Here is a 14549-nt window from a genome sequence, read left to right on the forward strand (position 1 = left end):
GCACACACACACACACACACACACACACACACACACACACACACACACACACACACACACAAACATTGCATCTTATCCTTGTTTATTGTAACGTTTACTTATTGTATAGCCCTTTCCATACCTGTCCATTCTGAACACACGTCTCATTCTGACTCAATTTACATGTATATATGTTATATAACGAGTATACATGCATTTGAAACCCCCAAAAAAAACTTCCAAAAAAAAGACCAACAACAGCAAAAGATGTTATTAAATTTTTTTCTGGTTACTTGATTTACTTCAATTTGAAATCATTATTTTTGAATAAATATATATATATATATGTATATGTATATTATTTTCATACATTTGTTATACTAAAAACGTGGACAAATTATTGAATTGCGGAAAGATCACAGTTAACAATGCCGCCTGGCCCCGAAGTATAAATATTGTCATCGCTTGTCAATTGAATTTGTGTGACTCCATATGCCTTGAGCTTCAAATTACAAGAATATTTAGTAAATAAATATACCAAAGCCTTGACAGGATCTATTAGGTTTACTTACAGATATCCGGTTAAATGATGGGCCCAGGAAGCGATTTCTGGGTTGATTATCAAACGAGTACTTTTGCTTGTAAGATCGAATGTCCCAAATCTATTTTAAGGATTTGAATATATATATTAGCTTTGATACAACAATAATTGTTACGGCATCCTATATTCTACAATTACCTTTAGTTCTCCATCGGTTGATCCTGTGACCAATAGATTCTTCTCGGTATCAATTGCAATGGATCGTATCCTTGACTGATGAGCCGAGAAAGTATGGAGCAATGTACGCTGTCGTATGTCCGAAACCACTGGATGGTTCAAAAAAGAGCCGATAAGAAATCATTGGAATCCATGATAGTTTTCTCTTCTTCTTTTTTTTTTTTTTTTTAAAAAAAAAGCTTACCAATCTCGCCGCGAGAGCCACCAGAAAATAGGTAGTTACTCGAAGAATCAAAGGCTACTGCATAAGCACCTCCGTCATGACCAGGCAAGGCTTATTTTGCACAAATAAGTAAATAATTGCTGATATTATAAGAATGTATATAATACTTACAAGCTACTTGTGCCTTTGAAGGTGGTAAAAGAGTATCCCAAAGGCAAACATGGTCTTTTCTACAAGTCACAAGGTCCAATAAAAAAAACGGTTAAGTTTACCTTTTGGGTCTACATAATCAGAATAATTTACTTTTACTATGTATGGTTTTTTTTCTTACCTGCGACTCATTGCCACTGATGTACCAACAGTAGCCAAAAGACTACTGGAGCCTAGGAAGGCAAAGTCGCGTGTTGCTTTTGAGTGACAGGACATGGTCTATTATTTGTAAAAGAAAAAAAAAGAAATTAAATTGGTTAGATTTTCTGTAATCATTTGTGTATAGATCGTTTTTATGTATTCTATAGCATACATAATAAGGTGTATCGGACTGAGTGTGAGAATCGAATTTCCAGAGAGAAAGCCAGCCTGAGGTATCACCCATACCAAACTTCTGACCAAACTGATCAAAGTGAATTCTATATATAAAAAGAAATACATTATATGCACACACTTGTCAAAAAAGAAACAAAGGAAGAGATATATTGATATCTTGATACTTTAGATAATTACCGTGTAGCTGCCCCTTGACTACCGTAGTAGTTTGCAATTTCTCTTTCTTGTCCAAATGGCCAAAGAATTGCACTTGGGCTACCATTGGAGCTCTGGCAGCCAGTTATATCTATAATATCATATAATTTAATGAACACGGTTTTGTTAAAGAACATTTTACTTGGATACTTATTATTATTATTATTATTATTATTATACATACAAAAAGGAAACTGTGGATGAGCTTCTGCACAAGTGGTCGAGACACTTCGTTTCAAGGTAACCTAACAGTGATTTATTTATTTTAGTACTTTTATATAATACACAAATTTACATCGTTGTGAAAATCAATATTCTGGCTACATATCATATCACTTGATATTACCATATGCTCACTATTCTCAGACGAAGACCCCATTGGACTCATAGCACCCGGAGAACGGAAATTCTCTACAATTTTGTGTTTTTGGATAATGTTGGTTACAAGGTCTTCACTTTTTTTTATTTTAAAAAAAAGAATTGGTTCTTTGTTCGTCTTACCCATTCCGAGTGATCGTTTCAGTGCTTCGTGCAGATTTTCAAGACTACGGTTCTGGAACGGTCTATCTTCAGCCTGAATTCGACCAGCTGCTGGAGAAAGAGCAGGAGAGGTGGTGTATGCTGTTTTGGGTTGAAGCCCTCTTGGTTCTTTTCGTTTTGTGTGGCGAGACGATTGTGAGGATCGGACTACCTCTGACTCACCATCAGATAACCCAAAGTCATCTTCTTCCTCTTCTGTGTCTGGATAACTGCCTGCCGCCAATTCTTGATGCACCCCTGAAGACGAGCCAGAGCCAGATCGAGCTAATAACTAGAAATACCGACATATAATATAATACAATAAAGGTGTGTGTATGTATGTGTGTGTGAGCGTGGGTGTGCTATTGAATATATATGATTTTCTAGGCACAGTTACGAATTTCTTACTGGTCCATGACCCTGCACTTTGCTGAGGTCAACTTCCTGGATTTCTGTCTTCATGCAGATGGCCATCATAGTTGGATAGGCCTTTAGATATTTATTTTTTTATGTATGTGTGTGAGTTTGTGAGTGAGTATATAATAGGCGTAATGGCGCAAGTCATGTTTTATATGTATCAATAAATCTGCAGTACAAAAAAAAACAAACAAGATTACATAACTTACCGAGCTGATACAGAAGGCATGAGTAGTGGTTGGAGAATAATACATAGTATGCGAGTGCGGTTGTGAGTCATTAGACATCACATTCATGCCTGAGGGCTAAAGAAAATTCACAGCATACAAAAAAAAAGCTTAATTCAAATATCTATGTTTCATATTTCATAGACATCAACAGAAAACAAGACAAAATAAAACAAAATAAAATTTACCAAGAAATTCACAAAAGGCAACAGACGTTCTGTACTGCTGAGAGTTTTGATAGAACGCCAGTATTTTTTTTGCCTCAATGTTTTGAACTGCTTTAGTATATTGCCTAAGCATATGTATTCACATGTTTTTTGTTGTTTGTTTTTAATTAAAGAAAGAAAAAGGGTAAGTAACAGCTATAGTAATATACCATTCTTTCTGTTTTCTTACGTTTAGTTGGCGTTTCTTCCATTTGAAGCAATACGTCCTTTTGCAAACATTGTGCACGATAAGCAATAGGATCCAGAAGCGTTGTCCAAATGAAAGCCACAAAGTCACCTTCAAGACATTAAACAACAAAAGTAAGATACCATTTGTTGAAATATATACAAATATCATCAGTCTTACCTTCCATCTCTACACTTCTTTCCGTATTTTGCATGCTTGACTCTAGCAGATTTAGCGTGAAATTGAGAGATGCAATCTCTAGAAGATTGGCACCAATTGAATTGTCATTGACATCTTCTAGTGGGCGGTACACTTCTTCGTTGAGATCAAATCCAAATAGACTATCGTCTGAGAAGCTTTCAAAATCTTCTGGTGTCATTTCAACCTATTGATTGTTTATTAGAAACAAACATTAAAGAAACACAATAGGAGTAAAAGGAGTAAAGGGGATAAAACCATAAATAACGTGTTTTTGTTTATGTTGTTTGAGTGTATGCATGTTTAATTTATCTATATATCTTTTTTTCTTAAAAAAATATTACCATTTTTGCTGTATTGGCCAATAGATCTGTGTACATGATCTTTACATCTTTCTGAAGTGTATCTCGCTTGGAAGCGGCCATACACTCCATTAATGACTTTAGATAATACAACAATCCCCACGTCTTCTCAAAATGTCTTTGCTTCAATGTGACAAGAATAAGGCACAGATGGTTCGTTAACACGAGTTTCTGCGTCCCGAGTTTAAGGATAGACGATCGTGTAGGATATTTCTCCTTCAGGGAACTCCAACTTCCAAAGTTGGAGATTAAATGGCTGCAAATAAAATGATGTTAAAAGAAGATTCAATGATACTATATTAATAATACTCGCATGTACTTTATATGTATATATACATATATACATATAAATATTTATATTTATATTTATATTTATATTTCTTTCTAAATCGTTTGATCACTTACTCTGCCCATCGTTCGATAAATACAAGTCCAGAGTAACCTAGTTGGCATGGCATCATGGCAGCTTCGAATACTTGGAAACAACCTGCTTCAAAAGACTCTAGAAACACGGCCACATTAAAGCCTTCAGGAACACCCTTTTCAAGGATGGCGAGGTAGAATACAAACGCGTCGGCTTCAATACTTTTTTGGATCAGTAATCTCGAAAAATCCTTTTGTGGTACATTCAGGGTTTCGCCTAATGCAAGTAAATCTTGTCTATTTTGTAAAAAGGTTGTTTGAAACTGGAGGTCTTTTCCAGCCCTGACTGAGCTGTCATACAAGGCCGAGGCAGCTCGAAACACGGTCTAAGAAATGAATAACATCGATAAATTAAAAACCCAGATATTTGACATTTGAAATTTGACATTTGACATTTGACATTTTATTCTGTCTTACCTGAAGCATACGAATGACCAATAAGGCTTTGTAAGAAGAGAGACCATCTTTGATGCTCACAGTTTCATTTTTACGCTCAGGTGAATCAGAGGTATTTTTGGAGTTCTGGCTTGAGGATTCAAGGGGGTCTGATCCATTAGATGGGTTGTTGTTTTCGAAGAGACTTGGATCATCTGCAAACAAATCATCTGTAGGGCTATTATATGGCTCTTCGTCTGCAAATAAATCCGTAGCATACGAAGGGCGAGAGGGAGGTACATCATCATCATCAAATAGATTAGCAGAATACGAAGGACGGGGAGGAGTATCATCATCGAATAGATTTGCTGAATACGATGGTCGCGAAGGAATAGCATCATCATCATCAAATAGATTAGCAGCGAGTCCAGGTCTTGTAGAAGGGGTATTATCATCTCCAAACAAATCAGCCGCCTTGTCGGATGTTTGAGGGATATTTTGTTCAGATTCTACTGCAGGCGGTTTCATCTTGTATTGTGTTAGAATATAGAGCGAAAGTAATGGACAACCAAGACGTTCATAAGCACGTGCCACTTGTAAAGAAAATTCATATTCAAGGCTGTAAGGTACGTTTAGGTCTTGACGGTTCTGAGCCTGTAATTGTTGTTTGAGTTGTTGATAAAGAATAAATAGAGTTGGATCTCCAACAGGTGCTGTCTCTTCTGCATCTGCATCTGCATTTGCGTCTGTGTCTTTTATTTTTTCTGGCGCAGCGAGCATAGATACAGGAGTCTAGATGGATAATTGAGTTAAATAAGGAAACGACAAATAAAATTTTGTGAAAGACAGTAATTATGTATAATTTACTTACAACAATAGCGTGAATGGCATCCTGAGGTCTTTCTAGTAGAGTATAGCACATACTGGCAAGCCAACGATCGTTTGATTCAACGGCCATCGGCAGCACATTCTTTACCAGTATATCTTTCAAGAGTGGGCTGTGATCACCTACAAATAATAATTTTTAAATATACGCTTAGTATATTATCGCCATATATACATAGGAATTACTATATAATATTCTTACCTTCATAGACACGACAAATGGCAATTGCAAGCTGAAAGTCTTTCATATGCTTAAGAATAATACCGACGGCATCCTTTATCTTGTCACCCAGCAAGAAAAACGCAGCGGCATACTCTTCAGGTTTCATTATATTTAGAAATTATAGAGTCTTATATATTCTGCTTTGCATTTACTTTTACTTACCAAAGCGCTGTCTTCCCAACAAAACGTAGGCATTCTTAGATGCAGCAGTTTTCCATCGAGGAAGTGTAAAGTCATTGGATAAAAACTTGGTCATAACAACCTGTTCTTTGTGATGGCCTGCTGAGCGCCATAGACCAAGAAGAAGGTTTTTTTTGCGAAGGGCTAGATAGAATAGCGTACAGCTTTCGGGGTCCTTGAAGTCTTCCTTGCTCAAATACGTATTTCGCGCAATGACACCCATTTGTTCTTTCTATCCAACAGTTTAGATTTTAATATGCTCAATATTCTTAAACAAAGAATTGATTTCTTACCACAGTGTCAATTTTTTTTAGCCATAAAAAGATACCAAGCGATTTTGCCTCTTCCCACATCAATTTGTTGTTACATAATCGAATACACCGTTCGAGAAGAAGATCCTTCATTTTATTTTATTTTTTTTAAAAAAAATATATAAGTTGTATTAATTCACCACATGTTCAGAATATAATTTATAAACAGCTTACCTGAGATTGACTGTGAAGGGCCCACACAAAGTCTCTCGCTGCTAGTGCTTGCTGTTGGTCTTGAGAAATGATGTTATTTAGGTGGAAATGATTTTCTAGTAAGGCTGTGAACCGAGCACCATTTTCATCTAATGCTTCTCCTTGTGTAGAAACCTTGTAAATAACATCATATTAATATATTTAAAGATACTTTTTTTTTAAAAAAATAAAATAAAATAAAATAAAATATAGTAAATACCTCATCAAAAGTATCAATCATTGCAACAAGGTGCATTCGTTCGTTTTCAGATAGTGCTGGCATTTTTTTGGATTTGAGATGTTCCATCAAATAATTGGCTTCTTCATGACTGAGTGAACGTGAATCATCATCATCATCATAATACTCTGAATAGCTACCAAACAAAGCAATAGGTATAGTGTTTTAGATAACAAAGAACAATCAATTGAATTATGAATAAATATTAAGCTTAAATACTTACTCGGTATCATTATCGTCATCGTCATCAAAGAGAGATTTATACTGCTGCTTTTTACTTTCCTTTTTAGAGCTCTTAAAAAAACGCACACACACAAAGTATTAAGACAGTATAACAAGTAGACTATATAAGAATTATTCTTACATTCTGTAGCTGTAATATTTTTGAGAGCAAAAGAGGTGGTATTTGATCTATTGTATCTTCATCTACATAATGTCTCAAAAATTTGTATAGAGATCTCAATACACTATTGATCAAATCCATTTTTCCTGTAGAAATTTAAATTAGAATTTTATTTATTTATTTATTTACAAGACGTTCTTTACATATATATATATTACTTACCCCACATCATATAGTGAATCAAGTAATTCGGATGGTATATGGTAAGAGGACCATTTCTGTCATATGACAAATCGTATATATTCGACATTGGGTGTAAATCAGGATCCAAATCCAAGGCTATAAAAAATATTGAAAACAGGGTGGTTTTTTTTTGTACATTAAGTACAACACCAAAAGCATAACCAAATGAAAAAAAAAACTATAGAAACCTACGTTGATTCAACTCATCTTCAGAGGTTAGCCATTTCAAATAACACCGAAGTTGATTTCCGGCAGCAACGGCAAGTACTCCGTTTTCTACCCAAGTAATGCCAACAATAGATTCAGGCCTAAAATACTCAAAAATAAATAGATTTATTTAATCTTCAGTACTGACTAACTTACTTTGACAGATCAATTCTTAAGATGTACTTACATGTCTACCGGGAATTCATCATAGCAAATCCAAATATCATCATCATTTGTAACGCTCGTCGCTCTTTTCTGACCATAGATAGCTACTTTGGTAGGGAAGGCTACTGCCAAGATAAATTGAGCATCACACGAAACATTCCAAGCCATAGCAATAATAGGCTCCCTAATGAGTTATTAGAAATAAATAAATAAATAAATAAATATCCATTTATTTAAAAACAATGGATATCAAAAATTCCAAGAGGTCAAATACTTACGAGAATTCAAAGGTTTTGTGAAGAACTGGACGAACACCTGTACGAATTTCTGACCAAAAGGTGAGTTTTCTGGATGGTCCATAGGTTTCAGAAGAAGAAACTATTTTGAAAGTCAAGATTATTTGGCTATTCGTTTTTGTTGTTGTTTGTTAATTACCAAGCACAACCTGGTTGACTACACATCGCATTTGTTGAATGGATTCAAGTCCTGTTTCGAGTGTGTAGAGTAGATTCCATTCGAGAGGTTTACTGTTTCCTTCCCAGTCTGATTCATAATGAATTCCATAGAACAGTAATTTTGTACCAAGGGCAACTGTAATTATCGGAATACTATCTGCTCCCATGCCAATCTGCTGTAAAAGCTTTGACGCAGCATGATTAGATCCGCCGTGAGAAGTAACCACCACAGAAGGTTCTTCTTCCCAGTCGAATTCTTGACTTCCCAAGAAAATAATATCCTCCAGACTCTCATTTTCCTCGGATTCCTGTTGATCCTGTACTGGGACCGGGGAAGTAAATTGTAGCTGCCAAGAGAAAATTTGTTTTGCTGATCGAGAAACACCAAACAAGATATGTATTTTGGACTGGCTATCTCCTCTGAGTATCTCAGTGTGTAGAGACGAAAAAGTAACGGTGGGATCATACTGCTCACACACCTGATAGTGGTTTAAATGACAAGCCTGATTGTCTAAGCGATAAATAAGGAGCTGCTTTCCATTATAAACAGCAACATGTCGATCTATGTAATTTAATATCAGTAATAGTTATATTTGTGTATCATTTTCCATTACCTCTATGCACTGGTATAGATAGTACAATATCAGATTCAAGGCTAAGAGATCCACTCAATTGCAGCCTGTTTGTCAATTTTCCACCATCCTAAAAAACACAAAGTTTTTTTTTCTTTAAATAAAAAAGAACCTTTGATATCACTTAAACCCTTGATTTCTATAAAAAAATTACCTCACGAAGGGCATACTTCCACACATTAATTTGCCCGTCTTCTCCAATGGTACAGAATCTACTAGATCTAGATTGAGGAAGGCTTTTTATAGAGTTTCTGTGACCAAGCCATGTATATTTCAAGTGTAGACGTGGTATGAATTGGTTTTGTTCCAGGAAATCAACCAAGTTGAGACCATAACATCGTATCTGTCCATGTGGATTTCTAGCTACCAGACTCAATTCGATAGGTTTAATAGTCGCTGTTTTTATATATATAAAAATTATTATTTAATTAGTATATATATAGTATGTTTATGGGTTAATACAAATATCAATAGATAATGACTTACAGAAAGATTGGATGTGAGAATAATCGTGGAGCACCTTAACTGGGTTTAGGAAATAAGCTACGTCGGCCGGATCTACGGCTTGTGCGATTCTCAGGACAACAAACACACGCGGTACTCTTCTTGGGAACGAGTTTAGATGCTACAGTAGTAGTGTGTGAGAGGATTCCTGTTGATGTCTTTATAGTAATCTCACCTTGACTCCCCAAAATGTCAGGGATCCATCAGACTGGATTCTAAATAGTAGATCGGGAGTTTCTTTGATGAGATCTCGCACCTTTTTTATTCGTTGATCTAGTTTCTCCTGTTTAGATTGAGATAGAGATTGATATTGTGGCTGTGTACTAATTGCACTCTGCAGTTCTCCGCAATCGATGTAGTGTATAGGCGACACATCTTCGATGTGATCCAGGTAGGCAACACTTCCATCCTGTGAAGCCATTGAACCAGACTCCGCAGTGACCAAAGACTGGCTTGGATCAATAACTGCACACATATACAGAGCATGAGGTGTCTCAAGATCAACTGGACTCCAGAAACGTCCAATCCCATCGCGCGCCATAGTAAATAAGGCGCAATCGGGGCGTTTTGTTCTAAACAAACAGACAGGTAAATAAATCCGGGGCCCCTAACCAACAATAAGATCAAAATGCTTTAATTAATTACTTACTTAGATCCTTCTAGTAGTGTCCTCCACACAAAATGTCCAACAGACCTTGGATGAGGAAGATGTATAAATGAGTAGTCTAAGGAAAGTAATGCAAATTATTAGAAAGAAAATGATGTGCCAGTCCTAAATTTTATGTTATACCTCCTTCTGCTGTCTCGTGCCACACAGTAACCAGCCGATCAAACTGATATTTAATAAGGTTTTGTTAATATATAATTGTGCTCTACTGATATGTACCTCTCCCAATGTTGCGAACATAGTTGATTTTGGCTCAAATTTGGCCATAATGACATCTACAGCAGGCCTACAATGTATTGACGGAACATGAATACAAAGCTTAATATAAATCCTCTGACCATTACCTTGTAGTCCACTGGATTTTCCATGGATCTGTATCTGATGAGGTATTTTTCCAAATAGCCAATTCACTACCTGCCGTCAAGAGGAGATCTACATAGACGTAACAATAATATCGACAACGACGGCGAAGAAAATAGAAGAAAATTTATAACTCTAGGACCACCCATATTTTCTTTATTATTATTATTACTACTATTACTTTACCATTTACACTCCAATCAAGACATGTAACTTGGCTCTTGGTACTCAATACTGTTTCGATCTCCCAAATTGATTGCTTCTACATCATGAGAAAACAAACAAAGGTAGAAAAGAAGAAGGTAGAAATAAAGAGAGAGAGAGAGAGAGAAGGTGTTGAACAACATGGATATACACAAGCACATAAACACACACACATACACACACACATGTATATATATATATATATATATATATATCAAAGTATTATATATATGTTTTTTATTTTATTTTATTTATATTTATAATAAAGAGCAATGGATGCGGTTACTGGAAGGATGTTTGCTTTGTGACAAAAGAGTGTTTGAAAAGAAATAAAGGATTTACCTTGTCATCTTTTTGTTCTTGAGATCGAAAGAAACAAATGTGTTTTTGGTAAGCAACTGCGAGCTAAATGATATAAGGAAGTATAAGTAACAAGACCAAACATATATTATGTTTATATATTTATATGTATGTTTATATGTGCGTATGCATATGTGTATGTTTGTATTTAGGTATACATGTCTATATGTATGCATGTACGGAAGAAATCACCAAAGAGGTAAAACGTTACCTTTCCTGTCCTGCTGTTGCCAGAAACGGCTGTAATTGTTTCTAAATGACTTTCTTCCTCAGTTTGTTCGAACGGCACAGGGATGATTTGAACGAGAACATCTGGATCGGCATAAATTACCACCTTTGAGCCTGTGGCATATACCTTTTTGTTGGAAATTCAATTAATTGTCTTGAGTCTGAAAAACATCAAGATAACGTAACATGGTAGGATGATGCTTTTTAAAGCTTGATGAGTCTTACTATATAACGTTCATCTCTCCATGTAAAAGTATGGATGCAATGGAATTGAGGATTGACTTGTCCGGGACATATCTGTTCTAGGAACATGGTGACAATAGCTCAAACACTAGGTGTTCAAAGCGTTCATGCCCGATGTTTCCGTTTGTCTCAAGTCTAGTCACACTCTGAAGTTTATCCGACTCTGGTAACAAAAAAATCTGGACTCCATTATCTGTTTTCGGGCGCCCTGTGTTGTCCTCTTCACTGAGGTCATATTTACACAATTTGTGCATTCTGAAAAAGAGGTCACTTTACCATCATTATTTTCATTCTTTCAAGGGTACTTTCCGATTAAAGAAGTCTGAGAATATCACGATAACCAAAAATCTAGTGAACCATGTCTAGTGGTATTAAGGAACCAACTGAAACAAACGCAAATGTATTCAAAGGAACTGGAATTCTATTATCAAACAATTTTTTAAGCTTGTCGAGGCCTGTCAAAACAAAAAAAAACTAAATTAAGAAAATGCGCCCTGTAAGCAGCTAGAATGAAGCCTGTGATGGTTATGTGCGGCTATTAAACTGATAGTGAGTAACTTGAGTTCATGAGGACACAAAATCCAAGGTACCCTTTAAATAAGGTGTGTGTGGGGCGATTGGATTCACTCTTTCTCCCATTCTATTTTCTTCTTTTCTCAAGCTTACCATGAACCCAATCGATCAAATGCGCGCTCAGGTGTGCAAAGAACTCAATGGTGCTATCACCATTGTTGGTAAGTTTTCTGTACCTGAAATAAAATATAAAGAAGAAGAAGAAGAAGAAGAAGAAAAAAAAACGTAATGGCATTCGTCCTGGTGTAGTCATGGCGACCATCACCATCACAATACAGTAAAATAAAAATAAAAAGTGGTAGTGCTTTATCTTTACCAGATCTATTGGGTGATTTGTCTGTTGTTTTCCAACTATTTATTGACTTGAGTTTCCCATAGTTCTTGGTGCTTCAGGAGACCTCGCAAAAAAGAAGACTTACCCCGCCTTGTTCCGCCTGTTCCACTATGGGTTCTTACCCGAAAACACATTTATTGTTGGCTATGCTCGTTCAAAGATGACTCACGAAGAATATCTTGATCGTATTACGCGTTTCATCAAGGTCAAGGGTGCTGAAGAAGACATTGAGAAGTTCAAGAAAATTACTTCGTACCACCAGGGACAGTATGATGATGACAAGTCCTTCCAGTCTCTCAATGACTATCTCAAAACTCTCGAGAAAGAACGTGGAATAGATGTCGGAAAGCGAAACCGGATGTTTTATATGGCTCTTCCTCCCTCTGTTTTCATCCCAGTAGCCCACGGACTGAAGAAGAATGTGTATGCCAAGGAAGGCTCTACAAGAGTAGTTGTAGAGAAGCCATTTGGTATGGATTCCGCTAGCTCCAAGCACTTGGCTCAGTCTCTTGCGCAGTGCTTTTCCGAGGAAGAGGTATGTTTTCAAGTAAACTTTACGATAATTAGAGTTCATTAAAGCTGAGTTTGTTTGTTTTATATTATTTATATAGGTTTATCGCATTGACCATTATCTGGGCAAGGAGATGGTCAAGAACTTGATGGTGGTTCGATTTGCCAACATCTTCTTTTCTCAGATCTGGGACCGCAAGTACATTGATAGTGTTCAGATCACGTTCAAAGAGCCGTTTGGTTCCGAGGGACGAGGAGGATACTTTGATGAGTTTGGTATTATTCGAGATGTGATTCAGAACCGTAAGTATATTGTGGAAATATGTTGGGTAACCAAGTGGGAACGGATGTTGACCATGGGATCTGTACAATAGACCTTTTGCAGGTGCTGTCTCTCGTTGCTATGGAGCGTCCTATTTCCACAGAAGCCGAGGCTATTCGTGATGAGAAGGTCAAGGTACTCAAATGCATTCCTCCCATTGAATTATCCGATGCTCTTTTGGGACAATATGTGGCTGCCAATGGAAAGCCTGGTTATCTTGAGGACGAGACTTTGAAAGACAAGAATAGTTTGACACCCACATTTGCAGCACTGGTGTGCTGGGTTCAGAATGAGCGATGGGAAGGTGTGCCATTTATCTTGAAGGCAGGCAAGGCCCTGAATGATGCAAAGGTGGAGATTAGAATCCAATTCCGAAATGTAGCGGGCAATCTGTACAAGGGTGCAGCCCGCAATGAGCTTGTGTTGCGAGTCCAACCAGAAGAGGCAGTCTACATCAAGTTCAACAACAAGGAACCCGGTTTGTCGTACCACACCATCCAGACCGACCTCGACTTGTCCTATCATAGCCGATACAAGGATCTTGAGATTCCTGATGCATATGATTCCCTATTATTGGATGTGATGCGTAGAGATCACTCAAACTTTGTACGTTCTGATGAACTTGAGGCAGCATGGAAGATCTTTACGCCCTTGTTGCACAAAATTGATGGAAGAGAGGGGGTTAAGATTGAGAATTATGCATATGGCTCAAGAGGACCAGCTCAGTTGGATGGGTTTGTAAAGCGTTATGGTTATGATAAATCTGAAGCTCATTATGCATGGCCCATTCAGAAGGTTGGCCCTTCAAAAGAACAATAAAAAAAACAGCGACTTCTTTGAACCTTTTGATTTAAATATGTTTTCTTTCTTTCTTGTGTGTATGATTATAAATATGTGGGAGTGTAGGTGTAAATAAATAAATAAATAAATAAATATATATATATAAAAATAAAAATAAAAGTTAAATAGTGAATATTTGTATTTAGGTGAGCTGTGTACTTGAGTTTGTGAATGTGTTTGTTTGAAAAACTGTAAATGATTTGCGCAATAATTTAACAAGAAATCCTGTTAAATTCATTCGTATTTTTTTTTGATTTTTTTGTTTTCTTTGCTAAATTATTTCAGTTGGACACTCTAACGTTTTTTAATACTTTGGTTGATGTGTTTGGATGTATTTGTGCGTGTGTGCGTGTGTGCGTGTGTGCGTGTGTGCGTGTGTGCGTGTGTGCGTGCGTATGTGCGTATGTGCGTGTGTGTGTGTGTGTGTGCGTATGTTTGTGCTCGTGTTTGTGTATGTGTATGAATTGGTTTAAAACGCATCATCACCTTCCCTTGGAGAAGCTGAATGAGGAGGTGTGGGGAGACGATGTGGACCATGGTCAGGGTGCCATGTATGACGATGTTGTGTGTAGACCTTGGATTCATAAAGGACATCAAAGGAGTGCGAGGGAGTGACTCCACGGGAATCTCCTCTTGATTCTTCAACAAGATCTGCCTTATGACGGGATGTTGACCGAGAATGAGCATGCCGTGCTGGCATTACTTCACTCTTAACTCTTCCTAAAGAATGTTCAAGATCGGTGTAGGTTGACGAA

General features: G+C 36.8%; 2 protein-coding genes across 2 annotated transcripts; one reads left to right on the top strand and one right to left on the bottom strand.

Moving 5' to 3' along the window:
• Nucleotides 1-223: 223 nt before the first annotated feature.
• Nucleotides 224-11284, bottom strand: PHYBLDRAFT_184699 (hypothetical protein; the record flags this gene model as incomplete). The annotated part of the gene is made up of 45 exons (XM_018438976.1): nucleotides 224-481; nucleotides 552-641; nucleotides 719-846; nucleotides 942-1031; nucleotides 1092-1150; nucleotides 1193-1201; nucleotides 1252-1349; nucleotides 1444-1549; nucleotides 1644-1752; nucleotides 1846-1906; nucleotides 1957-2072; nucleotides 2163-2472; nucleotides 2589-2669; nucleotides 2807-2902; nucleotides 3013-3116; nucleotides 3221-3328; nucleotides 3398-3602; nucleotides 3760-4033; nucleotides 4183-4526; nucleotides 4618-5367; nucleotides 5447-5583; nucleotides 5663-5776; nucleotides 5846-6095; nucleotides 6157-6261; nucleotides 6349-6501; nucleotides 6587-6740; nucleotides 6828-6898; nucleotides 6969-7093; nucleotides 7170-7286; nucleotides 7383-7498; nucleotides 7585-7746; nucleotides 7841-7940; nucleotides 7998-8579; nucleotides 8632-8719; nucleotides 8804-9045; nucleotides 9136-9274; nucleotides 9329-9725; nucleotides 9803-9878; nucleotides 9944-9986; nucleotides 10040-10106; nucleotides 10165-10252; nucleotides 10367-10442; nucleotides 10727-10789; nucleotides 10956-11099; nucleotides 11198-11284. 45 exons carry the CDS (start codon nucleotides 11282-11284, stop codon nucleotides 377-379), a joined length of 6939 nt encoding a protein of 2312 aa, XP_018297257.1. The 3' UTR covers nucleotides 224-376.
• Nucleotides 11285-11857: 573 nt separating this feature from the next.
• PHYBLDRAFT_121050 (hypothetical protein) lies at nucleotides 11858-13925 on the top strand. Its single transcript, XM_018428778.1, has 4 exons — nucleotides 11858-11949; nucleotides 12167-12657; nucleotides 12734-12935; nucleotides 13007-13925. The coding sequence occupies exons 1-4, from the start codon at nucleotides 11883-11885 to the stop codon at nucleotides 13771-13773; spliced, it is 1527 nt and encodes a 508-aa protein (XP_018297258.1). The 5' UTR covers nucleotides 11858-11882; the 3' UTR covers nucleotides 13774-13925.
• Nucleotides 13926-14549: the final 624 nt, after the last annotated feature.

This window comes from Phycomyces blakesleeanus, assembly GCF_001638985.1.
Source record: "Phycomyces blakesleeanus NRRL 1555(-) unplaced genomic scaffold PHYBLscaffold_2, whole genome shotgun sequence".
Taxonomy (NCBI): Eukaryota; Fungi; Mucoromycota; class Mucoromycetes; order Mucorales; family Phycomycetaceae; genus Phycomyces; species Phycomyces blakesleeanus.

Bases quoted from the DNA above. Each gene is read 5' to 3' on its own strand.
- PHYBLDRAFT_121050 (XM_018428778.1), top strand. From the start codon at position 11,883: ATGAACCCAATCGATCAAATGCGCGCTCAGGTGTGCAAAGAACTCAAT. The intron at 11,950-12,166 runs GTAAGTTTTCTG...AGTTTCCCATAG, and splicing joins TGGTGCTATCACCATTGTTG to TTCTTGGTGCTTCAGGAGAC. The intron at 12,936-13,006 runs GTAAGTATATTG...TCTGTACAATAG, and splicing joins TCGAGATGTGATTCAGAACC to ACCTTTTGCAGGTGCTGTCT.